We start from the raw sequence: 27,266 nt of genomic DNA on the forward strand, positions 1-27,266 counted from the left end.
TTATCACAGGATGTTTTATCACTTGGGTTATGTTGCATTTTTATGTTGTCTGATACTACTGTAAGATACTATATCTCCTTTGATCAAGTTGCTAGCAGAGTAGATTTTCAGAATAATATATGCATAGTTTACTTGGATTTCAGCAAACATTTTGACAGATGGAGAATATTAATAAATCTCAAACAGTCTGTTCCCAAAAGGAAAGTCTAGGAGGAAAAATGGGAATTAAGCAAAGGGAATCTTAATATGTATCAAGATTAGAAGGAAAAGGTTCAGAATCAGTGAATAGTGGAACATTGTCAAACCAGATTCCGAATTGGTAGTTGAGAAAATAATTTCAGTGTGTTGACTAAGTACTGATTCTGTTGACATTATGTCCATTAAACAATCAGTTGATATTTTTGGCAGAATCCTATTCTAAATGTCTTCTCCTACCTGTTTCAAATGTTTCAATGCTTAAAACTTAAAACTAGGCCTCAATGAGCATTAAGGATCTGTACCTATCAATTATTTGCTATTCTAGATATTTTCTTTAGTTTCTAAATTCCTAGGTTCTGAGCCAGTACAATTTTTTGGGTATTTTCACACAGAATTCTAAGGCATAGGTCAACCGTTCACAATTCAAGATCTGATGGCTGAAATTGCAATATGGCTGGTTTTGTTTCTTTAAATCTTGGCTAGCTAATTTTGTTACTTGTCAGGGTTTGGATTTGTGACAAATCTATTCTATTCTATTCTAGTGCAGAAAATTAGCAGATGGGAAGAATAAAGGAATGGCAGGAGGCACAAAGTCTTTACAGGTACTGCAGTGGTGACTGCTAGAGTATAAAGAGGGGAAATCTCTACAGTAGTTGAGTGGAGCTTGAAGGAGATTTTGTCCTCTGTGAAAAAGGGAATGGCTTGAATGTAGCCCTGACACCCAAGACTCACTTATAATATCATCAGACTTCAGGCACTTTTGCTGACAACAAATAAGAGAAAGAGATAAAGAAGATCCTCTAAGCTTCTCTTACGGACAATTCACCATTTTGAATATACAGAGATGGTAACATCAAACCGGGGAGAACCAGATTTGGGTTTAAGGTGCCCTCAGATTTATTGACAGATGAAATGCCTTTGAAAAGTTTTGCCTTTGATGCTCGCCCTCAAAATTGACTAATTCAGAAATTGGATGATCATATTATGTAAACAAAAAAAAAATCAGTCTCAAATATGGGCAAAAAGTTTTCCCCACAAAATATACTGAATGCTGATTTTCTTTCACATTCATATTACATTTCTGAACCTAAAAGTTTCTTTTCCTGCTCTGTTTGTGCACCCTGGGGCAAAGTCTTAAGACTTTGCCAAAAATATTGCTTTTCTGCACATTAGTATGCCTTGCTGCCTTTTTGTCTGGCAATCAAATATGATTCAAGCTGTCATTGTTATCCTATTACATAGAGAGGTTGTTGTGTTAAATTAGAGGCCTGCATTTATTCAGACTTATGGTAGAAATTCAGAACTTGGAATCAGAATGAAAAAAGATAATCTAATAGACTGGCCACCTGTCTAGGGATGAATTAAAACCTTGTTTAGGATTAGCTCATCAGTTTCTAATATATTTCGATACCCATAAGACAGAAGGGCTTAAAGGGAAGATAAAGTTCTATCTAGATGTTTTCTAATAGGATGAGAAGAAGACAATCTCTTCATATAAAATATTTAGAAATTAATAGGGCAAAGTTCAACATAGCTGCAGATGTGCTTGGATTGGAAGTAACAAAAGGGATACATAGCCATGTATATATTTACACTGATTTAAAACATTAAAATTCCCACAATTGATTTTAAATTAATATAAAAAAGAGTGGATACCCAATTATTTCTATTACCCAATTATATCTACTTTTATTATATGTAAGTTTTCATTAAAAAATACAGACGAACTAGGACCATATATTCTTATATTAGAATATTAGAAATCCTTATCTTTAATGCTTTATTACATAGAATTTATATGTTAAGCCTGAGCTGATTTGATTTGGAGTCTAAAGCAAAAAACCTACTAGGACAAAAAAGAACCTAGCTTCAGGAAAAGTCTTACATGATGATTTCATCATTCCATAATGGGATGGAGATGGCACATTTTTGTCTTTTTAATGCAGGTATTTTTACATACCACATGTTGGATTGTAACTCACTATGTTAGGAAATATGGAACCAGTAGATAGTAAACAATAATCTTGTCATATGGCTAGAATCAACCCTCTTAAAATAAATAATCTCACAGAGACTTTACTCATCTATTTGTTTGAAGCCACCTCTATTTCCCTATATAACCATTTTTAAGAGACTGTTATAATTGCAAATTTTACTGTTTTTCTTTCCTTTTCCTTTTTTCCTTTATCATTTTAATATTGCATTCTTATTTCATTTATTTATTTATTTATTATATTTGTATAGCGCCCTTCTCCCTTTTTTAATCACAAGGCATCTTCTCCTCCAAATACAGCCATCAAAATACATATAATACAGATTAAAAACAGTGTAAAAAACTAATTCGATAAATGGCCTAAAAATTTTAAACACGATTAAAAACCTCATTTAAAACCCCAATTTAAAACCCCAATTTAAAAATATGTTCAAGTAACATTGACATAAAAAGTAACATTAACAAGAATTTGGTTATTGTAAAATATATTACAATTTTTCTGCAGGCAATATTATCTATGTTTCCTCGCAACACCTTTGTTATTTGTTAGTTTAATACTTCAGATAGATTTCTAAAAATGAATGTAGACTATTAAAGACACATGTTCACATTATGTGTTACTTATTTCACACCTGGTTGGGGAAATATTACTGTATCATAAAGAATAAAAATGAATGGAGCTTCCCTGGGTGACAAACAAAGCTGAAAATAATTAAATAGAAAAACACTTAAAAAGCTCTAGGAGGCTAACAAGCTCATTTCATTATATACATTCTTTAATGGTTCATATTAACTTGCTTCTTCCTTCTGTTTTTCTGACTGGTTATCTTCCCAAGGGCTTACAGTTCAGCTGATTGATAACCGTTAGTCAAACCCAGTAACTGTATCTGTCTGTGGTTGGAGAGGGGTGTGGAAGTGAATGGCATGCCATTCTGTTGTGGTTTTCCTTCAAGCTTCCAATCATGCCAGACATTGTCACAATTGTAGATATGATGGGCAAAGGAAACCGTTGGTCAACCATAAACCAAAAACTGTTATTTAGTGCCTAACAAAGAGAGGAAGGGGAATGCCAGCTTAGCAGGCAGCTATCCCTTGATCACTCACATAATGTAATAGGGCTGTTAAGCCAGGCTGAGTGTTAGATGCATCAGCTATAACAAGGTGCTAAGCTAAGAACTTTGTTCTGGCAAATGAATATTTTATTTTGATGGCTGTATTTGGAGGAGAAGATGCCTTGTGTAATCTTCATTAGGATGAATGAAGGAGTATATACATGAAGAAGTGACAGAAATGAGATACTCTATTGATGGCAAGGAGTGGGCAGGAGAGCACCTTGGCTGATGATGCCCATGATATTTTGATGTATAATAAAATGGATGCTATGCAAGTTTAGGGTATTCAGAAGTCAATCTTGAGGCAGAGGATTAAGATGATCAATTTTTAAAAAACAATTTTTATTAAACAGTTATATTGTTTTATTAAACAATTTTTAAAAACAACATAAAAAAAGACAAACAAGACAAAACACAGCAAACAATACATACCACCTAAGGTCATATTACAGCTTTCTGTATTGGCATATGTATTTTGCTTTTGTGGTTCTCTATTCTATCATAGGAGGGAAGTGGTGGCTCAGGGGCTAGGATGTTGAGCTTGTCGATCGAAAGGTCAGCAGCTCAGCAGTTCGAATTCCTAGTGCTGCCGTGTAACAGGGTGAGCTCCCATTACTTGTCCCAGCTTCTGCCAACCTAGCAGTTTCGAAAGCACATTTAAAAAAATGCAAGTAGAAAAAATAGGGACCACCTTTGGTGGGAAGGTAACAGTGTTCCGTGCGCCTTTGGCGTTGAGTCATGCCAGCCACATGACTACGGAGACGTCTTCGGACAGCGCTGGCTCTTCAGCTTTGAAACAGAGATTAGCACCACCCCCTAGAGTCGGCAGCGACTAGCACATATGTGCGAGGGGAACCTTTACCTTTACCTATTCTATCATATATATTTACTTCTCGATGGTAGTATAATAATGTTACATCAACGCAACTATACACACATATAGTATTCATTATTCTTGTCTACCGATTTATATTCATTTATATTTACGTCTGTTTGTTTAATGTTGTTTAATTACTCCAATTTAGGTTTCATCAGTACTAAACTAAACAATTAATTTTAATCAATTTTAATAATATAAACTGGAAGTGCCTCTTACACAGCATTCAACTAAAATTGATTTTGAGAAGACATTTAAAAGACTGATTGATTCTCTTCAGGTGTTTTGAAAAAGAGCACTCTCTGAGGTTAAATGGAAAGAAAAACTGTCATTTACATATGGGGTAATGACCTGTATTCCTACTTATGTCCATTGCAGCATGCCCATGATCATGTGATCTCAATTTTGGCATTTGGCAACTGGCATGTATTTATGATAGTTTAAGTGTCCCAAGGTCACGTAATCACTGTTTATAATCTTCCCATCAGCTTTTGAAAAGCAAAGTCAATGGAAAAAGCCAGGTTCACTTAATGTCTATATGATTCACTTAATAACTGCAGTGATTCGCTTAACAACTATGGCAGAAAAGGTTATAAAATGGGGCAAAACTCATTTAACAACTGCCTTACATAGTAATGGAAATTTTGGCTATAAATTTTGGCTATAAACTGAAGACTACCTGTAACTGATATGTGCTTGTATATTTTCCATTTCTATACTGTTTGCAGAGATTATCTGAATTTAAATTATACAAGTTAAAATTACAATTACATGCTTAAAGAGAAGTATATAATTTCCAAATTATCTTTTAATATTCCATAGTTAGAATTAATAAGAAATCTTCTTTTAACTGTGCACTAACAATTAATCAAAACGTCCCTTCATGTTTTCACATTTCAGGTAGAAATCCTATTTTGAGATAAGACTATTTTATATAACCTGGAAATATTTCTGAATGTGTTTTACATTAAACCTTTCTAAGTTGCATTCATATAAAATGTACATGGTTTTTACTCCTGTCAATGGAATTTTTTGTACTGGATATATAGAACATATCTTTATGTACTTCTGTTTCCTTCAATTTTATAATTTTGTTTTGGCAGTGCTGTCTGTTTCCATCAAAGCATTTAAAAATACATTCAGGGGGTGTTTGTTTGTTTTTTAAAATCAGGTTTATATGCAGGCTGGGAAGCAGAAAATCAATAGAAATCTTTTAAAAGGATGGGCCAGCAGGATACTGACAGCATTGGAGTCCAACCAAAGGAAAAGTCATAAAACAATCCTGAAGTTCTTCGCCATCTTGTTTTGAACGAATATCTTGTGCCAGATTTTCTCAAAGGAAAAGATGGAGAACACAGTATGGGTCTGATGAATTTTAGACAATTGGAGAAATAGATTTATTTTCCAAGCCATCACTGCTGCCTTCCCCCCCCCCCCTAGAATCATAGGGCTGGAAAAACCTTGGTGATCTTTTAATCCAGCCCCTGTCCAAGGCAGGAGTCTTACACTATCCCAGTCAAATGATTGTCCAGTCTATTTTTGAAAATCTTTTTATTATTATTAAACACTTTTGTTACAGATATCACTATTTAGATAATATATGTTTTCTAAGCATTTTGTTTGACATTCCATTGAAATAAAATTTACTATTTTTAACCTAATTTTAAAAGTTCAAGAAACATGTTACTGTAAATTAGCTGTTTCTTTGATATAACACTGGCAGTAGAAGAATGTTTCTCATCATGGCAACTTTCAGATGCGTGGATTTTAACTTTCAAAATTCCCCAGCTAATACTTTTATATATAGAAGTTACTTCCAAACTTCATCTCAATAAATATGAACAAATTAAATAATTCCTCACCTCTGTAAAGTTAAATGCATATCTGTTCATCCCGTATCCCATCCTTTATCTACAAGCAAATCCTAATACATCAACTTTTCAATCAATAGCAAAAAGTCTATAAAGGGTTTACCAGAACGTTGCAAAAAACAAAATATCTTATTTTAACCTTAATCAAATCAACCAGTTGTATATTCCTTTCTTCTACTTCTAACATTTAGTTTTAATAAAATATTGTCATAAGATTTGATTTCTCTAAAATTCTTCACGCAGATTTAACAAGGTCTTTAACAAACCTTTTTTGTAGATCCAATAAGAAAAGATTTTCCAGTCCATTCTCTTGGTTTATCATTGACAATCCCCTTTTGATTTTTAAGACTTCAGGTAGTTTCTTTTATATATCTAAAAAAGTATCTTTTTTTCCAAATCATTCTCTTGGCCTGTCATTTGTAGTTGTGGTTTCAGAACTTTTTCTTTCTTGTCAAATAAAATTTGTTCCACATCTGTCATTCCTTCATTACCATCTTTTAGACATAATCTGTTCATGGAAGCAGACATCATTACTGACAATGTTGATACTGAAATATCAACACCATTTTTCAAAGATCTTCTTTAATATATTCAGTGTTATATTTTTTGTGACATTTTGTAAGACCTAGTATGAACTGACATCAGGAGCAAGCGTGTGAAGGTTTCCTTTTTCTGCTTAAAATCTTTAATCCTAGTATACATTTTTACTATCTTGTCTTATCTTTGTTATGATTTTATCAACCAGAATGGCCAAAATAAATCTGTTTCCCATGAGAAGCTGTTTATTTTTTCTATTCATTCCAAAATCTTATAGTAAAAGTTAATATTCCAAATTTATTTGGATCCTTAATCCATTTGTAACATATAACAACAACAACAACAGAGTTGGGAGGGACCTTGGAGGTCTTCTAGTCCAACCCCCTGCCCAGGCAGGAAACCCTACACCATTTCAGACAAATGGTTACTTACTTAGATCAAAATTGTATATTTATTTATTTATTTATTGAATTTATACTGCCACCTATTCGCCCTTGGCGACTCAAAGCAGCTTACAGAATATAAAGCGGCTCAAAGCAGCTTACAGAATATAAAACCACTCAAAGTGACTCACAGAATATAAAACCATTCAAAGCGTCTCAAAGCAGCTTACAGAATATAAAACCATATTTAAAACAATAAAAACTAACAAAAAGAATCAAATAAAAATATATACTACAATACAACAAAATCACTCCCTGCTCAGCGACAGCAGATCACAAAATGTCACAAAAAATATAACACTGGATATATTAAAAAATATCTTGGAAAAATGGTGTTGATACTTGAGTATCAACATTGTCAGTAATGATGTCTGCTTCCATGAACAGATTATGTCTAACAGATTATGTCTAAAAGATGGTAATGAAGGAATAAATGGGCTCCATCCCACTCTGGGTTCCCCAGGCCCACTGCCAGAACCAGGTTTTCAGCACCTTACAAAAGAGTATTGGGTGAGGGCATTCTAATATCTGGGGGAATGATGTTCCAGAAAGAGGGAGCCATCACGGAGAAGGCCGTTCTTCTGGGTCCCACCAAGGTGTATCTCCCTTGGAGATAGGACCAGTGGTGGGTTTCTACCGGTTTGCCCTGGTTTGAGAGAACTGGTAGTGATTGCGACGGGAGGCTCCGCCCATCCACCCAGATGTTATCACTGATGCTCTGTGCATGCGCAGAAGGTTGTGCATGTGCAGAAGTGCCATGCACAAGTGAAGCTAGCGCGCGCGCACACACGCTCCCGATTCCAAATTGGCAGCGAAGGTAAGTGGAACCTACTACTGGATGGGACCCATAAGATTCACTGCCTCCCTGCTCTGATGGGTTGCTTAGATGTGAGATACATTTTTGCTGTATGTTTCTTAAGTTTTTTAAGTTGTTAAAGTTATAATTTGTTCTTACTTTCAGATTAAAGAAACTTGACCAGGTTTAGGGTATGTTACGTCCCACCTCCTCAATAGCTGCTGCCTTTATCATTGCTTTTTATGTTTTCAGTTTGAAAATGGTACAGCTCTGGGCTTGTTGCAGAGCATAAAAGTCAGAACCATCAATCCATTCAGTCATTATTGCCTTTTTTTCACCTGGAAAAAGCTCTCCAAGCATCCAAGTTAATGTTTTCTGAGCACCATTCCTGAGATCTCATAGCAGATCTGGGGTTTTAGGATCCTTTGTATACCGAGTATATAAAGGTAATATAAAGTTTATATTTGTATATCATTTGTGTACAGAGTATATAAATGTTGGTATTCTTCTCAGGAAAGTACCTATAATGGTTTGAGTGAACAATAAGTAAAATACTTTTGTTTCCATTGATTTATTTGCTTTGCAGTGCTTTTATAAAAGCTTCAAGTAGGTAAGAGTTAACTTCCTTCATGCTTTCATTCATGTATGCAAAGACTTTAAGCTGATACAAGTAGGAGTATGTTTGGTTAAGCAAAGTTTATTCCATGAGAAACTGACCTACTGGCATTAAACATTTGCTATTCAAAAGTTTCCCATCATAATGTCAGATAGAAATATTTTCAGTTGGAGAGGCCCAAAACAAATATATACCTTATTGCTCAAAATCGGAACTACAAATGATAGGTGTTTTTAAGTAAAAGGCATTTCAATGTTAAGTAAATTATCTTAATATGCTTGTAATGGTAGTATAATTTTAATCAATTATACTATGAATTGTAGTTCTGTTTTAATGCCCTGTTATATGTTCCCCTGATATGAACTGGGGACATCTTCTATTTCTTTATTATTATTTGGTCAGCAAATTTCACTTAGTTATTGCAGTATAAGGGAAAAGAAAAACAAATTAATTTCCACCAGTGAGATCTTTATCCAATCAGCTAGACAAAAGCAAGAATGTAATGTAGAAGAAGCCAAATGAAAGCTCCCTATTTCTCCTTTATGGTCAGAGGAATAAAATATTTTGTTTAATTTCTTCATTTTACTCTATATGGGCAAGGAATAATGATTTAAAAAAATAACTCAGATCCAGTCTTTCAAAAGCTATCTGGTCTCCAGATATATTGAACTTCAGCTCCTACAATTCTATCAGCCCCCTTCCTTCATACATGTTTGCATTACATTTGTATGTACTTCTCATTTTCTCTTTTGGCAGAGCCCTTTGAATATAAAACATACTACTTAAACATTAAGAGTTTAACAATGTTACACTTTTTAAGGCTAAAACAACAGATTCATATGGTGGCTCTAAATCTAACAAATATATGGAGATGTAACTATAAGCTGCATGCCTTTAAACATGCCACAGAAGCTGTTTTTGTTGCAGTGCCCCAGTGCTCTAGGAATGAAATATCCGATGTGGTTGTAATATGGAAGAATCATTTCCACAAAGTAAAGAACCACATATTCAAGCAGAACTTTATTTTCAGTTTCCCATATTGCATAGGCAATAAACAATAGCAATAAGCGGCAGCCCTAAAAACTACAAAGCAAATTTCAACTGTACATGATTTCTTATCATTCATGTAAATAGTTATTTTGGATAAAGGCCAGAGTGTTTAATCTCATTCTTTCTATATATATATTTTTAAATTTTCTTCGAATAAAAACAGAACCCTAGCAAATCTGTCTCTAATCTTCATGGATTCCTTATCTTGTTTCAAGGTACATTACCAATCAGAAGGGTTGACATAAAGATACAGAGTCTGCTTTGTGAGAACACATCCAGTCTTCATTCTTAGATTTTTCTGACACAATCTACATGATATTCTTGAGATAGTCAAACAAATGTGAGACAATCTCTGTTATACTTGCATGTTCCATTTATTGCAGAGAAGTTCACATGTGTATTTGATCCTTGTATTTGCTTACATTTCTATGACATTTGAACTCAGGATTTTTTTTCAAAAAGAAGTCAAACTGGGGGTTTAGAAGACTATTAGGAAGGAGTAAGACCCTTAACAATCATGGGAGAGACAAATAATATTATTCATGTGGTTTCTTCTTCAATTAATTTATCGAGTTACATTTATTTTATTGATTAGATAAAAGAACTTTTCCCAGACAATTGCTGATAATGAAAATGCTTTCCTGACTAAAACATCTGAGCCCTTGAAAGATAAAATAGATAAATTCTAAACCTAAAAGGTCTACTGTATTACCTGGTGGGAATACCAGAGGGGCACTCCTTGCGGTATTTGCTGTACTGTTTATACCAATAAATAGATAATTTATCTAATACAGCTTTTGTCATGCATAGCTTAGGCAAATAGTCAGGAACGTACAGTTTATCTTCATAGTATGAGGCAACATTGATAATCCCTAGGTTTAACTACACCTTGAGAACAACTCTGTTAGTTGTACATACTCTTTATGGGTACCGGCTTAATTCTAAGACTGAATCAGGCTTCCTTTGATCCCCCCATCATTCCTCATGAACAGTAGTCTTTCTAGTCTTCTAGTAATTTCTTTTTTTAAACTACTTTGTTGGCTTCTTTGACTAAAAAAATTCTCTGGTAAAGCGTCATTCAGTCCAAATGCATGATTTTTTATGTGGCTTGGTTTCAAGTGCCAAGCATTTTAGTGCCTGGTAGGAAGCAACATCCTACATAAGTTGCTAGTTTGAGGCCTATGGTTGTAGTGGTCAAGATAAGAATTTAGAGTATTCAGGAAATGCTATCTAAGATCTCAAGCCAAGTGCAACCATTCATCATCTTTAATTAAATCTATTTTTATATAATTATTGTGGCTCCAAGATCCCTAATAACAGTTAAGCCTCCATTCAAGCTTCCCATGATCACTTCCAGAACCTGTTGTACAAGAGTCAAATTGCATATATATTCAAGTTAGTTCTTTCTGTACAACATTGTTCTTTAGAGTGCCCAAACAGGCTTGACGATTTATGTTATAAAAACTTACTCTTTATTTCCTGTTTCCATTTTCACCAACACTTGAATTTTTTGTTGACCTGCAGCAATTTATATCCTGGCATTTCTATCATGTTTCTACTGCTTAGTTGATGAATGCTCACTTACCCATCATAATATCAAAACTCTTAGAAAAATACAATGTTGAAGGATTAAATTGGATACCTTCACAGTACGTGAACTTTGAACTAATTATTCCCCACTTTTAAAGTGTTTTTCCCCTCTCTTTGCTGAAAGATAGTTTCTAAATCATGTAAATAAATACATGACATCATATGAAAAAAATATTTGCTCTTACATTCTGTATAAATACATACGTGAATAGTGGATGTACACCACCATATATAGAAATTAAATAAATAGGCAATGGCACATTATAAAGCCATCATTTGAATCCATATCTCTTTGTTAGTGTTCTTTCTTCTCGATATCGCAAGTATTAGCCAACAGCAGCTCTTCTAGTCATAAATTCTTTCACATGGGTATTTATAAATAGGAAAGGGGAAAAAAATCAAACATAAATCAAAAATGTTTTGAATTATCATGGTAATATATTAGAGTGGATGTCCAAAATAGGGATACTAGGTCAACCACAAGAAAAGGCTAGTAACTGCTCATATATCTGTTGTGTGTCCAAATACAGATCTGTATTATGACATGAGGTATCCATAATTTCAAATATTCTCCAGAGGCACATGTGATCATAGATAGTTTTGGAGTTTGAACATTCATTGTAACAAATGTATTTCTTTTTTGGAGGCCACAACAGTGTTCCATAGGTTGAAGAATCCTGTCAAAAGCCAAAGAATTGGAAGGATTACGGGGGAAGACTATATGGTTGGTTTTTCCTTTAATGCAATATGGCCAGAGTGGTTAACGGTTAAGCCAGTCTTGTTCAACCTGTTTACGCTGGAGGAATCCTTGAAACAATATTCAAGTCTCAGGGAATCTCTGCATTAAAATAGTAACAAAATCAAACTCTTCACAATATAATTCACTTGTAACCTGTACAATCTTTACACAACAACAAAGCCACGGGCTTGCAGTGAATTGCAGCTTGTAATATAGTTGTCCTCAATTTACGATCACAGGTGATTCCAAATGTTTTGCTCCTAAGTGGGACAGTTAAGTGAATTTTGCCCCAATTTACAATCTTTCTTACCACAGTTGTTAAGTGAATCACTACAGTTGATAAATTAGTAATCTGGTTGTTAAATGAATCTGGCTTTCCCATTGATTTTGCTTGTGATCACATGACCCTGGGACACTGCAACTGTCATAAATATGAAGCAGCTGGTAAGCATCCAAATTTTGATCACGTGACCATGGGGATGCTGCAATGCTCGTAAGTGTGAACATCGATTCTAATTCACTTAAGTGAACTATTGTAATTCTCACCATTGTAGACACCAGCATTGCCAGTCTGCAAATTATTAATTTCAATTACAATATCTTAAAGCAAATGTAGGATTCTGCAGGACTTGTTGAGAAAGGATGAATTAATGAATATGTACAGAATTATGAGGTTAACATCTGAGTATCTACATATACAATACTTATTATGATATAAAATTACTTATTCTATAAGAGGGAACCTTTTAGTAGCGAAGACTTGCAGGGAACAGAGCAGTAATGTGGTATGATCACAAGAAGAGGTATATGGAGCCTGAGGTTATTTTTCTTTCATTATGAGAAGGGACATTTAAGAGGTACTCTATTAATAGAGCAATAAGTAACTTCTTTAGAGGTTATCTTTACCTTTAAATATCTTTACCACTAAACTTTGTAAATTGTCCCGAGAAAAGCAGCAGAACATTAATGTGTCAGATGTTGATGTATGCTCAAGGAGACTTCAGAGGTCTCCTATTCCTTTTTCAAATGAAGAGTTTCTGAGGTGCTTGATAGTTCTGGAGATTTTTCTGCTAAGATGCCAAAAGGGTAGAATTTTGAAAACTCCAGAAGAGGGGAAAGTCACCTTGTTTCTTCATGGTTCATTTTAGGCAGTAGGCCAAGCATAGCCCATTTAGGAGTGTCTTTGATCTCTTCTGGTACTTAGTTTTCATTACTGTTTTTGTGTAATGAAAATGTTTGTATTGGCTCTAATTCATCTATAAACTATTTTGGAGACTTTTTTCAGTTTCTGCTCACTGCCCACTAGTGGCTAAGTTTAAGAACTGCCATAGGTAGTAGTTTTACCATCTGAAGGGGAAAAAAAGCTATCGAACCATTATTTGGGAGAAAAAAATACTGTACATAGATTAGGCAAAATAGTTTATAAATATGGATAAATCAGGAAAGAAATGCAAAACTGTGCAGCCATTTTGCCACTTTTATTTATTTTTTAAATAAAAATCTGGAAGCAGAATTGGATGAACAAAATCAGAAAAGCAGACAAACCGAAAAAGATATCAACAAATTTATTTACTTGAACTTGTTTTTTTCCCCCTAACCAATGAAGCCTTTTTATATTCTGAATCCTCAATATTTATATGAATTCAGTTGCTACCACTTTAACCAAAGCAAAATGCCATCACATTCCACATGCCTTTCCCCCACTCTACAATACACAGCTGGCTGTACTTTTTAAGGTGATGATACAGCTATCCTTTCTTCAACTCAGGTTGGCCTTTTAGGAAGTCTGTGCATCTTACTGCACTGCTGTAACAGGTATAGGGCTTTGCAATAAATTATTCTAAAATAGTTAAAATTAAACCCATTTCTGACAGGATCAACATTAAAAGCCATCCTAAGCTTATAAGAAAGTAAACATATCTGCTGCCTTAAAAAACTAAATATTCAAGATATTATACATGGCTCTCTATATGTGTATAATAATTAAAATTGGCAAATATATTTGCCAGTCTAGATTTCTAAGAATGCTGTTTAATGACTATCTAGTGTACACTCCCATGATGGCGAACCTCTGGCATGAGTGCCCAAAGTGGCACAACAAAGCCATGTCGCTTGGCACGCCAGCTGTCATGCCAGACCTGCTCCATCGCACATGCGCGCATGCCTCCCACCAACCAGCTGGTCTTCGGGTCTCTGCTGCACATGCATGGGGTGGGGTGCATACGGGGATGTGCACTTGCATGCAGGGGGTCTGCATGCATGGGGGGGCACACTGTATCTTGGGGGATTTGCATGCGTGCAAACCACCCCCTGTTTTGGGCCTGGAAGGCCTCCTGCACCAACCTGGAAGCCAAAATAGGGCGCAAGAGGGGTACATGCAGGCCCCCCCGGGGTGCATGTGCAGGGGCAGAATGCATGCGCGCGGGGGCGCTTGCATTGCATTTTGGGGGTCCAGGCACACGCGCCTGTATGCGCGCATGTGCTTTGGGCATCCTGTACCAAAAAGGTTAACCATCTCCATTTAGAATCTGAAATGATCCCTCTGGAATCTTGAATCTGCATGGGCTCATTCTAATTTTGGCTTAAGTATCACTTTTTCAATTATTCTCTAGATTTGTGATCTTTCTAAATATTTTTTCTTCCTTCTGGAAAACTAGAAATCAGAATTAACTATGTCAGTATTACTTCTCACAATGTTCTTCTAACCCACAAGTATTAAACTCACACTGTCACATTGCCGTCACGTGACATTTCACAATATTTTTTTTTTGCTGAGGTAGGCATGGCCTGTGCATGATGCATTTAGCCCTCAGGCTGCCAGTTTGACATCCCTGTCCTATACAAAGGAGTGGCAAGAGGTATCAACAGTTATATCCACAATTCAGCAGTGAGTATTTAATGGAGTTCTAGGGATTTCATATTGTGTAGTGCCCATATGCAGGTATTCCCCACCCCCCCTGATCACCACCCCAGTACTTCTACCTAGCTGGCTATAGAATAGAATAGAATAGAATTTTTATTGGCCAAGTGTGATTGGACACACAAGGAATTTGTCTTGGTGCATATGCTCTCAGTGTACATAAAATAAAAGATACGTTCATCAAGGTACAACATTTACAACACAATTGATGGTCAATATATCAATATAAATCATAAGGATTGCCAGCAACAAGTTATAGTCATACAATCATAAGTGGAAAGAGATTGGTGATGGAAACTATGAGAAGATTAATAGTAGTGCAGATTCAGTAAACAGTTTGACAGTGTTGATGGAATTATTTGTTTAGCAGAGTGGTGGCCTTCAGGAAAAAACTGTTCTTGTGTCTAGTTGTTCTGGTGTGCAGTGCTCTATAGCGTCGTTTTGAGGGTAGTGGTTGAAACAGTTTATGTCCAGGATGCGAGGGGTCTGTAAATATTTTCACGGCCCTCTTCTTGATTCGTGCAGTATACAGATCTTCAATGGAAGGCAGGTTGGTAGCAATTATTTTTTCTGCAGTTCTAGTTATCCTCTGAAGTCTGTGTTTTTCTTGTTGGGTTGCAGAACCGAACCAGACAGTTATAGAGGTGCAAATGACACTCAATAATTCCTCTTAGAACTGAATCAGCAGCTCCTTGGGCAGTTTGAGCTTACTGAGTTGGCGCAGAAAGAACATTCTTTGTTGTCCTTTTTTGATGATGTTTTTGATGTTAGCTGTCCATTTTAGATCTTGCGATACGATAGAACCTAGAAATTTGAAGGTTTCTACTGTTGATACTGTGTTGTCAAGTATTGTGAGAGGTGGAAGTATGGAAGGGTTTCTCCTAAAGTCTACCACCATTTCTACGGTTTTGAGTGTGTTCAGTTCCAGATTGTTTTGGTTGCACCACAAGGCTAGTCGTTCGACCTCTCGTCTATATGCGGATTCATCATTGTCTCGAATGAGACCAATCACTGTTGTGTCATCTGCGAACTTCAGTAGCTTAACAGATGGATCATTGGAGATGCAGTCATTGGTATACAGAGAGAAGAGAAGTGGGGAGAGCACACAGCCTTGGGGGGCCCCTGTGCTAATTGTACAGGTATTTGATATGATCTTGCTTAGCTTCACCTGCTGCTTCCTGTTTGTTAGGAAGCTTGTGATCCACTTACAAGTCTGTTCCGGTACCTGTAGCTGGTTTAGCTTAGTTAGAAGAATGTCTGGAATGATGGTATTGAATGCTGAACTAAAGTCTACAAAAAGGACCCTTGCATAGGTCTTTGGAGACTCAAGATGCTGTAGGATGTAGTGCAGAGCCATATTAACAGCATCATCTGTTGATCTATTTGCTTGCTCGATATGCAAATTGCAAGGGGTCTAACAGCGGATCCGTGATGGTTTTCAAATAGGAAAGCAATAGCCTTTCAAAGGTTTTCATGACTACAGATGTTAGAGCAACTGGTCTGCAGTCATTCAGTTCCTTGATGGTGGGCTTCTTCGGCACTGGGATGATGGTAGAGCATTTGAATCAAGAAGGAACATAACACATCTCTAGTGATTTATTGAAAATATGGGTGAAGATGGGGGCCAATTGGTCAGCACAGACTTTTAAGCAAGAAGGAGTTATTTTGTCTGGGCCTGGAGCTTTTCCGGGATTTTGTCTGTGAAATAGGTCCTGCACTTCTTTTTCTGTGATCACTAGGGGTTGTGAACCCAATGAAATGGGGTCAGTTGTAGGAGGCTTGGCTGTTGTTGGTGTGTTGTGTCTTGCCCGCCCTCAGAGCAGCCGGGGCCTTCTTATCTGCTCCCGAACACGGAGGAATGTATGCCTCCCGGCCCCAGTCCTGGCTCCATGCCCAGACAAACTGCAGAAGAAGGAGCACCTCCCGGCCCCAGCCCTGACTCCATGCCCAGGCAAACGGAGCAGCTAGACCCCTCCCCCTCCTCCACAGCATGTGAGCCTGTGGAGGGTTTATTACCAACAGCTGATTGGAGTGACCCTCGCATCAGAAGATTGGATAGGCGGAGGCAACAGAAGGAAGGGAGGGGCAGGCCTTAATGAGTGCTGAGTCATGGAGCCACACCCCATGGCCTATATAAAGGATCTGCTTTCTGGCAGTCTCTGAGTCAGGCAAAAGTCGAACTTATCTTGCTGAAGTCACTTACTGGTCTCCTGCCTGCTCTGAGGACTTTGCTAGGACTTTGGGCAGAGCTGCAGAGGCAAGCCTGATTCGGATTTCCCTGACCCGGCCGTCAGCGGAGGAGTGGGACACGACATCTTGCCTGACTCCCACACATCTACAAGATGGATCAGCAACAGCTGGCGCTGATTGTGCAGCAGCTACAAGCAGATAACCAGCAACTGCAACAGCAAGTCGCCCAGCTGACTGCTCAACTGGCTGCTGGGAATGCCCCAGCAGTCCAACCTCCTCCTCCTCCTCCTCCTCAGCGCCACAGCCCGGTACCGGTGCCGGAGAAGTTCTCAGGACGGATGGAGATGTTCCCGGCCTTCATGGCCCAGTGCCAGACCTATATGGCAATGCGGCCGGGGGACTTTGCAGGTGACCGGGCCAGGGTGGCCGTGATGAACCTGTTGTCTGGCCAGGCTGCGCGGTGGGCCACGCCCTTGGTGCTCAGGGACAGCCCCTTGCTGGCGGACTACCAGGGTTCTGGGGCACCTCCGCCTGATGTATGAAGACCCTGTGCGGGCCCAGACGGCTGCCTGGCGCCTCGGAGAGATCCAACAAGGGCCCCGCCCCCTCCGGGAGTACATCGCGGAATTCCGGTTGCTGTGCCATGATTCGGACTGGAACGACACGGCACTAGCGGACGCGTTCAAGAGGGGCCTTTCGGAAGAGCTCCAGGACGAGCTGGCTCGGGTGGAGGTGCCGCGGACCCTCGTTGACCTGGTGCCCCTCTGCCTGCGCCTCGACACCCGTCTCCAGCAACGCCCGTCCTGTCGCCGCCAGCAACCGTCAAAGACCGTCGCCCTCCCTCGACCCGTGCCGACCCCGTCCCGGGCCATCCCATGCTTCGTGGCCGCCGCCGAGGAGCCCATGGAGTTAGGAGCGGCCAGGCCTCGCCTGACGGCCCAGGAGCAGAGCCAGAGGCGCCAAGGGGGGCTGTGCTTGTACTGTGGGGAGCCCGGCCATTTCGCCGCCGCATGCCCCAGGAAGCACGGCGGAGCACGTATGCCCGTCCCAGAATCCCGGCCTGGCCAGTCGGGAAACGGGGCAGGCCCGGCCCAGGGGAAACCCTAGGCCGGGCACGGACCAAACCCCCGCCAGACATGGCCGACGTGGACCCTGGGCCCCCTCGGCACCTGATTTTGGACACCCGGGTGTGGGTGGGTGACCGGCCGGAAGGGATCCCGGCGCACGCGCTGGTGGATTCGGGGGCCACCACAAACTTTATGGACCGGGCCTTCATGGACCATTTTGGTGTCCCCTTGGTTCCGGTAGACCCTCCGATGAGCGTTGAGACCATCGACGGGAGGGAGCTGGTGGCCGGACCCATTAACTTCGCCACACAGCCCTTGCGCCTCGCCATCGGGGACCACGAGGAGGCGATTCGCGGACACACGACCCTCAGGTGGCCTGGTCGCGGAACGCCATCTCGTTCCCCAGCCTGCAGTGTGTCAACCACATCCGCCACACCTGCGCCGGCCAGGACGTCTTCACCCTGGCCGTCGCCGTGCCCCCTGAGCTGCAGGACTTCGCTGACGTCTTCAGCGAAAAGGAGGCGGACCGCTTACCCCCGCACCGGCCCTACGACTGCCCCGTGGACCTGCAACCCGGCCCCCCACTGCCAACGGGACGCCTGTATTCCATGTCCGAGCCCGAGTTGGCCGCCCTCAGGGACTTTCTGGACAAAAATCTGGCCCGAGGGTTCATCCGGCCTTCCAAGTCCCCTCTGTCGGCCCCGGTCCTCTTCGTAAAAAAGAAGATGGGGGATTTGCGCCTGTGTTGTGACTACCGCCGGCTGAACGCCATCACGGTGCGGAATCGCTTTCTGGCAGTCTCTGAGTCAGGCAAAAGTCGAACTTATCTTGCTGAAGTCACTTACTGGTCTCCTGCCTGCTCTGAGGACTTTGCTAGGACTTTGGGCAGAGCTGCAGAGGCAAGCCTGATTCGGATTTCCCTGACCCGGCCGTCAGCGGAGGAGTGGGACACGACATGGTGTGTCTGAAATGGCGGTTGTGGAGATAGGTGGCTGTAGTTTCCTTTCAAACCTGCAGTAAAACTCATTCAGGTCATCTGCCAGATGTTGATTACCTTCAGCCTGGGAAGGAGGTTTGCCATAGCCGGTGATATTTTTAACAGTTTTCCACATGTTTGCTGGTTCATTTGCTGAAAACTGATTCTTTAGCTTTTCAGAGTAGCTTCTTTTCGCTGCTCACTCTATATATATATGCTATATATATGTGTGTGTGAGTGTGTGTGTGTGTGTGTGTGTGTGTGTGTTTTCTGAGGTTTTCGCGGGTGTTTGTATGTAGGTCTTCGGTTATTCGGGTTTTCTCCCGCGTAAAATTGGAAGTGTCTTGGCGACGTTTCGACGAAGTCTCATTCGTCATCTTCAGGCTTCAGCTTCGTGCTTCTGGGAGCAATGTGTGATTGCAGCTGTTTCTTCCTTTTTAACTGCTGGTGGGGGTTTGAACTGATTGGGTGGGAGCTTGGCTGTGCTCTGATTGGATGGGGGGTTTTTTGTGCTCTGATTGGCTGGGGGTGTGTCCTGTGTTGGTGGGGGCTTGGTTGTGCTCAAATTAGTCTGAATTGCAGGGGGATTTGAGCTGGTGAGCTGCATTGCTGTTGTTTGGCTTCATGTTTGTGGTCGTGCTACCTCTTCATAGTGGGTGTCTGTCTGCATGGATTGGAGGGGTTTGAAATGGCTAATGTTGCAGCTGCGGTCTGGCTTCTGGTCCTTGGTCGTGCTTTCTGATCAGTGTGGGTTTGGGTCTGCTTTCTGGGTGGATGTGTGGTGGTGACATCCTGTGTGGACCTCGTGAGTGTGGGTCTGGTGTCATTCCTCGTGTTAGGGACTCGTTTGTCAATAAGGGTGGGTTTCCAAATGGCTGGTAGGTGGGAGGTATCATCTCGTTTGTTCATGCTGTGTGGGCATTTTTCTATCTCGATGGCTTCTCTGATTATTCTGTTGTTAAAGTGTTCACTTTTTAAAGTCAATATCGTGTCCTGTGGCTTTAAGGTGTTGGACCAGGAAAGAAGTTGGTTCCTCTTTTTTGACTGAGTTCTTGTGTTCTTCAATGCGTGCACTTATTCTTCTGTTGGTTTGTCCGATGTATGTGGTGCATGGGATTTCATATACTCCTTGATTTTCTAACTCAATTTTGTCTTTGGGGTTTCTTAGGATGGTGGATATTTTTTGGTTTGTGCAGAATGCTGTCTTGATGTTATGTTTGTGGAGGATATTGCTGATTCTGTCTGTGGTGCCTTTTATATATGGGAGCAGGGCTGTGCCGTTCTCTTGTTCTCTGTCTTGGATTTTAGTGGGGGGTTCTTTTTGGATTAGTTTGGTAATCTTATTTCTCTGGAATCCATCGGATGTTAGTACGTTTGTGAGAGTGTGTTGTTCGGTTTTTAGGTGTTGTTCGTCAGCTAAGCGTTTTGTTCTAGAGATGAGTGTCTTGGCTACACTCATTGATCTGTGCTGGGTGGTGGTGTGAGAGTGCGTGCGGTTTGTGTGTGTTTTCTTCTGGTAGATGGTGTGTCCTAGGGAGCCATTGGGTTTCTTGTAGACTAAGACATCTAGGAAGGGAAGTTGGTTGTTAACTTCTGTTTCCATGGTGAACTGTATTTTGGGGTGTAGGCTATTGAGGTGTGTGAGGAAGTTGTCAAGTTTTGTCAAGTTTTTCTTTCCCGTGTGGCCAGATTATGAAGGTGTCGTCTACATATCTGAGCCAGAGTTTGGGTTTGTGATCAGATTTTTCTAGTGCTTGGGTTTCAAAGTGTTCCATGTAGAGGTTGGCAATGACAGGTGAGAGGGGTGATCCCATGGGTGCTCCTTCTATTTGTTTGTATTTTTGTCCTTTATAGATGAAGTATGTGTTGGATAGGCAGTGGTTGGTCAGATCTAGGATGTGCTTGGGGGGTTATATTTGTTTTGGATAGCTGTCAAGACTTCTTTGATTGGCACTTGGGTGAAGCTCCCACCCAATCAGTTCAAACCCCCACCAGTAGTTAAAAAGGAAGAACCACATAGTGGCATGCCCTCCCACCCCTGCAACAGTTATCAGCACTTGGCAGCACTTACACCATACTGCAACAGCCACACCTTGAATTGGCTTCACTCCACAGCACTTACCCACCACTGGCCTGCTTGCAAACTGCCCAGGAATTGCAACTTCCCGTCAGCTTTCTCGTTGACTTTGCTTCTTGGAAGCCAGCAAGTAGTGCCAGGAGATCCTTGCTTAATGACTTGTGATTCTGGCTTAATGAGGGACTGTTGGGATTGCTATTGCTAGGTGATATAGGCACACAACATACAGGTAGTCCTTGATTTATAACAATTCATTTAGTGACCATTTGAAGTTACAGCAGCACTGAAACAAATGACTTATAATACCCTGTTTTCCCAAAATAAGACATCCCCTGATAATAAGCCCAATCAGGCTTTTGAGCGCTTATTTCAGGGTTCAAAAAATATAAGACAGGGTCTTATTTTCAGGAAAACACAGTAGTTTTTCAAACTTATGACCATTGCTGCATCTCCATGATTATGTGATCAAAATTCAGACACTTGTCAACTGACAGTCACAATGTCCTAGGGTTATGTGATTACTTTTTGTGATCTTTTGACAAGCAAAGTCAATGGGGAAGCCAGATTCACTTTACAACCATGTTATTAATTTAATAACTGCAGTGATTCACTTAACAACTCTATGGCAAGAAAGTTCGTAAAATGGGGCAAAACTCACTTAACAAATGTCTCACTTAGCAACATTATTTTTGGGCTCAATTGTGGTCATAAAATGAGGACTATTTGCAGTGTTTTACAACTGCATTGCTAAGCAATGAAAATTCTAGCCCAATTGGTTGGCCCAATTGTTTGGTAAATGAAGTCTACTTGTATGCGTCCCATTCTTATAGACTTGTTTGTTAAAAACCTGTGAATGATTTTATTTGCTTTTTACTGTATGACTATAACCATAAAATCTTTAAAAGAATTGCATAATATTTTCAGCTACCATTTATTTACACAAAAAAACTTTGTCTTACTTTTAGGATATATAAATATACAATATTTTCTTAATCTTGTTTGGTTTTTTATCTCTTTATGTTTACATTGATAACAAGAAAGTATCTATTTGTAGGTGCATGTGTGTATTAAATATATTGCCACAAAATGACATAGCTACACACATACTCATTTAGTAGTTCTGTAATTTGGAATTAAAACAAGATTTCCTCTCTTATCTATTCCTGATCATTTGTAAAAAAATCCTATTTTCTTACCATTCACATTGAAATTAATTACTGGGACCTGTATTTTTTATCAGTTTAAGTGGCACATTGTTACTGCTTGGCATTAATAATAAAAATTGGTCAAAATGATCCTGTTGGTCAATATTAATCCTTAATTACAAAGGTAGAAAATGACAAAAGACAGCTGCTTGAATCATTCTATTATTTCCCCCTTTTTTTTAAAAAAAAGAGGGATTAGATTTTGACCATATTTCAACTCAAGTTATTTTTAGTTTGGTTTTTTCCCCTCTCTTGTTTTTATGTTGATCTTTATGCTTAAAGGCTAAAGATCTTTTAAAGATCTTTTTAAATTTTGTCTGGAGTTCAGTTTGGCAGTTCAGTAGAGATGACATGTTTTGTTTACAGAAAGTTTTAGCTTCACTCCTTTATGTTATACCCTGTTTATAGAATGGAAGGGAAGGGAAGGGAAGAATAGAATAAGAAAAGAATAGGAAATGAACAGAACAGAATAGATAGATTAGAAGCTGGAAGGGACTTTGGGGGTCTTCTAGTCCAGCGGTCACCAACTGGTGGTCGGTGAGAAAATTTTGGTGGTGGTCCACAGGAAAACTATTTGCATTTTTTATATTGCACTCAAACTACGGCCCTTGGGCTGGATACGTTTGTGATGCTGCAAAGAGTCTCCCCCATTTGGGTTCTTTTTGTGTGGGTCGGAGGGGGGCAGGAATTCTGACTTGAGATCTGCTTCAGCCTCCTGGTGCAGGGCTTTGGGCGAAGGCTGGAGGTCCTTGTTCCAGTGGGACTGCATCATGGCCTGAAACTGACTGACCATCTCAGCCCGCTGAGCCTCCAAGCACCGGTACCTGGCCTTGCACTTCTAACATCTTCCCACTGCTTGGAAAGCCTATGCTCCTAGTCCTCAGTGAGGTGCTTCTGCTGAACCTCCTTCTCGGTCTGATCTAATTTGAACTGAGCTGTTTTGCCAACCCTTTCTCATGATGGCTGCTTAGCTCCAGCAACAGCTTCCTGTTGAGGCCCTAAGGAGCCCGAGTGGGAAGGCGATGAGTGGCTGGGAAGGGAGGGGCAAGGAGAGGTTGGTAAGGTATCCCTTGACTTGAGTGACATTAAATTGACTATGCCCACCCACTCATATGACCACCTAGCCAAACCTATCTAGCTCGTCATTAGGTGGATCATATTAGTGGTCCACGGGATTTAAAATTATGAATTCAGTGGTTCCTAAAGTCTGAAAGGTTGGTGACCTCTGTTCTAGTCCAACCCCCTGTTCAAGCAGGAAACCCTATATCATTTCAGACAAGTGGCTGTCTAGTCTCTTGTTGAAAACCTCTAGTGATGAAGCACCCACAATTTCTGAAGGCAAGCTGTTCCACTGGTTAATTTTCTCACTGTTAGGGTATTTCTCCTTAATTCCAGGTTGCTTCTTTCCTTGATTAGTTTCCATCCATTGTTTCCTTCTAAGACTTTGCAGAGTTATGGTATATCTGATGTGTATGTGTTTGTACCTGTATATGTGTATATGGTGTGTGTGTGTGTGTGTGTGTGTTAATATGTAGGGGTGGACTAGAAGTTTTCCAAAGTCCCTTCCATATTCTATTCTATTCTATTCTATTCTATTCTTCTATGTCTCTCTATAATCTCAGCATGGCTTCTACATTTCTTCTGACTTTCATCAACTCATGAATGATATTATGTCTTTTCTTAACATAGTCACTTCCTTCCTTCTCCCCCACCCCCACCTTTTTTCTAAATGGGATGGGATAGTGGTGGGATAAATCTGCTTATTTGACCTTGTTGCTTAGCAGCTTGCTTCTTCCATACTATGGCAAATGAGAACTGTTATTTCTCAATAAAAAGATGACTTTTATAAACTTTTAAATTACAAATTTTTATAGAGAAGTGTTTTCTTAGCCTTTGGATTCTGAGTTGTTCTATATATATCAAACTGTAATAATATAGGTTCTGGCATTCTTTGAAAGAAATAAAAACAAAGTTCCAAAGCTATATATCACAAGCATATGTTTAATCAAGGTATCTAAGTAAGCTGGTGATGATTTATTTTTCCCAAACGTCCTCTCATACAGAATTTTGGAATGACACATAGCTACCCGACATTTTACTTTGGAGGTTAATTTCTTTTGGTTTCCATATCTTCCTTTCAGACCAGAATTTGAGGCTGCTGTATTGGCAGTTCTAGAGTTGCTCTTGTGGCTCTGTACAGTTGTTTGGATTAGAAATGTTTCTTTGCTAAACATGAATTTCCCTTTCCTATGTAACATATTTGCTAGATTTTGTCATGCTGTGAGGTGGTTTCCAATGAGTTAATCTGTTGAAAATGCTTTGTTATTCATGCCTGGCTCAGGATTAATAATTCTTCAAGAACTGGTATGAGTCTTGCAAAATTGCCAATTTAATACAAGGGCTTTTTTAACTGCAGAATTTAGGGAGTTTCCTCAGATTAACCCCAAGTTTTTGTATCTATGGTTTCAGTAATTGACATTCAGTAACTGACATTCAGTAACTGACATCCATTAATTAAAGAAAAATAAAATGATTTATAGCTACTAATATCAAATTGTCAATGTCTACAAACAGCATCGCGTATTAACCCAAAGTATCTGTGTTGTCACAGAGAAATTTATAAAGCAAATGATTTTAACAAAAACCATCCTTCAAAACATTTTCTTTAGAGGGGTTATAATAAACAAGGACTTTTTTTTTGCCTCGGTGAACATACTGGTTTTTTCTGACACCAGGTGGTAGAAGTTGACTGAAAAGCAGCTGTCTAAAAGTTCAGTGCTGAACTTGGGAACAGGGTGCATTGGATGAGGTTCAAAATGTATTCTTTGGGGCAGTGAGAAATTGAAGAAACTAAAGTAACTAGTATTGGAAAAACATAGGAGAAAGCTAGATGGGTGATCTTAAAGTATATTTTAATTACTGTGCTGAAAATGTGTGTGCTTTCTTTTTCTTTTTTTTAGGCCGCTTTTCCGTGGTAATTCAGATGTTGATCAGCTAGGAAAAATCTTTGAGTAAGTATTGCATTTTCTGTCAAGGTCATTTGTCAATTAATTTTTGATTGTTTAATAAGTGTACAGTATTCACTCATTTTGTTACACAGGAATCCAGGTTATTGCTTTTAAACTTATTACACTGTAGGTATTCCAAGATGATTGCATCTGGAATAAGATCCATGTAAGTCCCACTGATAGCAGTGACATATGATCAGGCAGGAAAAACTTCCATTGTTTTCAATAGGAATTGCATACAATTAACTTACCTTGGATCCCACCAAGTGCATCCTTCAGTGAAGAAAATTAGATCGTCCTTTCTCAATCTTTCTTCAGCAAGACTTTGTATTAAAGTTTGAGTATATGGAGGCCACCAAACTTTACTGTTTTGTTTAACTTTTTAATAAGTTTTAATTTTTAAAGTACATTCTATGCCAGCATTGCTGAAGTAGGAATCCTACAAATATTAAAAGTTATGCTTATTCTTAGAGATTTTATTTTTATTTATTTATTTATTTTTATTTGTCACAACAGTATATATAAGCATAAGCATAGAAATAACTATATAAGCATATATATGAACATAAGTATGTAATAACTATATTAATTGGATATAATGAAAGGAAACAATAGGACAGGAACGGTAGGCACGTTTGTGCTCTTATGCACGCCCCTTATAGACCTCTTAGGAATGGGGTGAGGTCAATAGTAGAGAGTTTTTGATTAAAGCTTTGGGGATTTTGAGAAGAGACCACAGAGTCAGGTAGTGTGTTCCAAGCACTAATAAGTCTGTTACAGAAGTCATATTTTCTGCAATCAAGATTGAAACGGTTAACATTGAGTTTAAATCTATTGTTTGCTCTTATTGTTATGATTGAAGCTGAAGTAGTCTTCAACAGGAAGGACATTGCAATAGATGATTCTATGAATTAAACACATGTCTTGTTGAAGGCGGCGGAGTTCTAAGTTTTCTAAATTCAGGATTTCAAGTCTGGTGGCATAAGGTATTTTGTTGTATTTAGAGGAGTGAAGAACTCTTCTTGTAAAATATTTCTGGACACGTTCAATTTATTGATATCTGAAATGTGGTATGGGTTCCAGACAGGCAAACTATATTCAAGAATTGGTCTAGCAAATGTTTTGTAAGCTCTGGTTAGTAGTGTAGTGTTACTGGAGAAGAAGCTACGTAAGATTAGGTTTATAACTCTTAAAGCCTTTTTTGCAATGTAGTTGCAGTGGGCTTTGGCACTTAGATCATTGGATATGAAAACTCCAAGGTCTTTAACAGAGTGGGGGTCATCTGTAAGGTAATGTCCATCGAGTTTGTATTTAGTGTTTAGATTTTTTTTCCCAATGTGTAAGACAGAGCATTTGCTGGTTGAGATTTGGAGTTGCCAAGTTTTTGAACATTCTGACATAAAGTCAAGGTCTTTTTGAAGGGTAGCTGTATTGTTGGTAGTGTTAAATATATTGACATTGTCAGCGAAGAGAACACAATTACTTTTAATATGGTCACAGAGATCATTAATGTATAATATAAAGAGAGTTGGTCCAAGAACACTGCTTTGGGGAACACTGCTATTGACAGGAACAGGATTTGATAGGGCACTGCCTATTTTGACTACTTGTTGTTTGTTTTATAGGAATGCTGTTATCCAATTGTGGAGGAGTCCCGAGATGCCATAGGATTTTAGTTTTAGGAGACGTTTGTCATGTACCACTGAGTCAAAAGCTTTACAGAAGTCTATGTAAATTGCATCTATTGTTTTGCCTTGATCAAGATTTGTAGGCCATATGTTTTTGCAGTGAAGAAGTTGTAAGTTACATGATAGTTTTTTTCTGAAACCAAATTGTTTATTAGAGAGTCGATTGTTTGTTTCTAGGTGGAGGGTAATGGATTGGATGATGATTGATTCCATAACTTTACAGTTGACACAGCATAGAGAGATAGGTCTGTAATTTTCAACTAAGCTGGGGTCTCCTTTTTTGAAGACAGGGATTACTGTGGCTAGTGACCAA

The 27,266-nt window shown here is 39.1% G+C and overlaps 1 protein-coding gene across 8 annotated transcripts in view; it reads left to right on the forward strand.

Moving 5' to 3' along the window:
- The window catches only part of CDK6 (cyclin dependent kinase 6), a 158,644-nt gene that overhangs the window by 106,923 nt on the left and 24,455 nt on the right, over nt 1–27,266 (forward strand). For all 8 annotated transcript variants that reach the window (XR_009155072.1, XR_009155073.1, XM_058183026.1 and 5 more), the window contains one exon: nt 25,218–25,268. Coding sequence is in view for 6 of the 8 variants with exons in the window: in XM_058183026.1 (XP_058039009.1) it covers nt 25,218–25,268 (51 nt within the window). In the remaining 2 variants the exon portion in view is untranslated. The remainder of the gene's footprint in view (nt 1–25,217; nt 25,269–27,266) is intronic.

This window comes from Ahaetulla prasina, chromosome 4, assembly GCF_028640845.1.
Source record: "Ahaetulla prasina isolate Xishuangbanna chromosome 4, ASM2864084v1, whole genome shotgun sequence".
Lineage (NCBI taxonomy): Eukaryota > Metazoa > Chordata > Lepidosauria > Squamata > Colubridae > Ahaetulla > Ahaetulla prasina.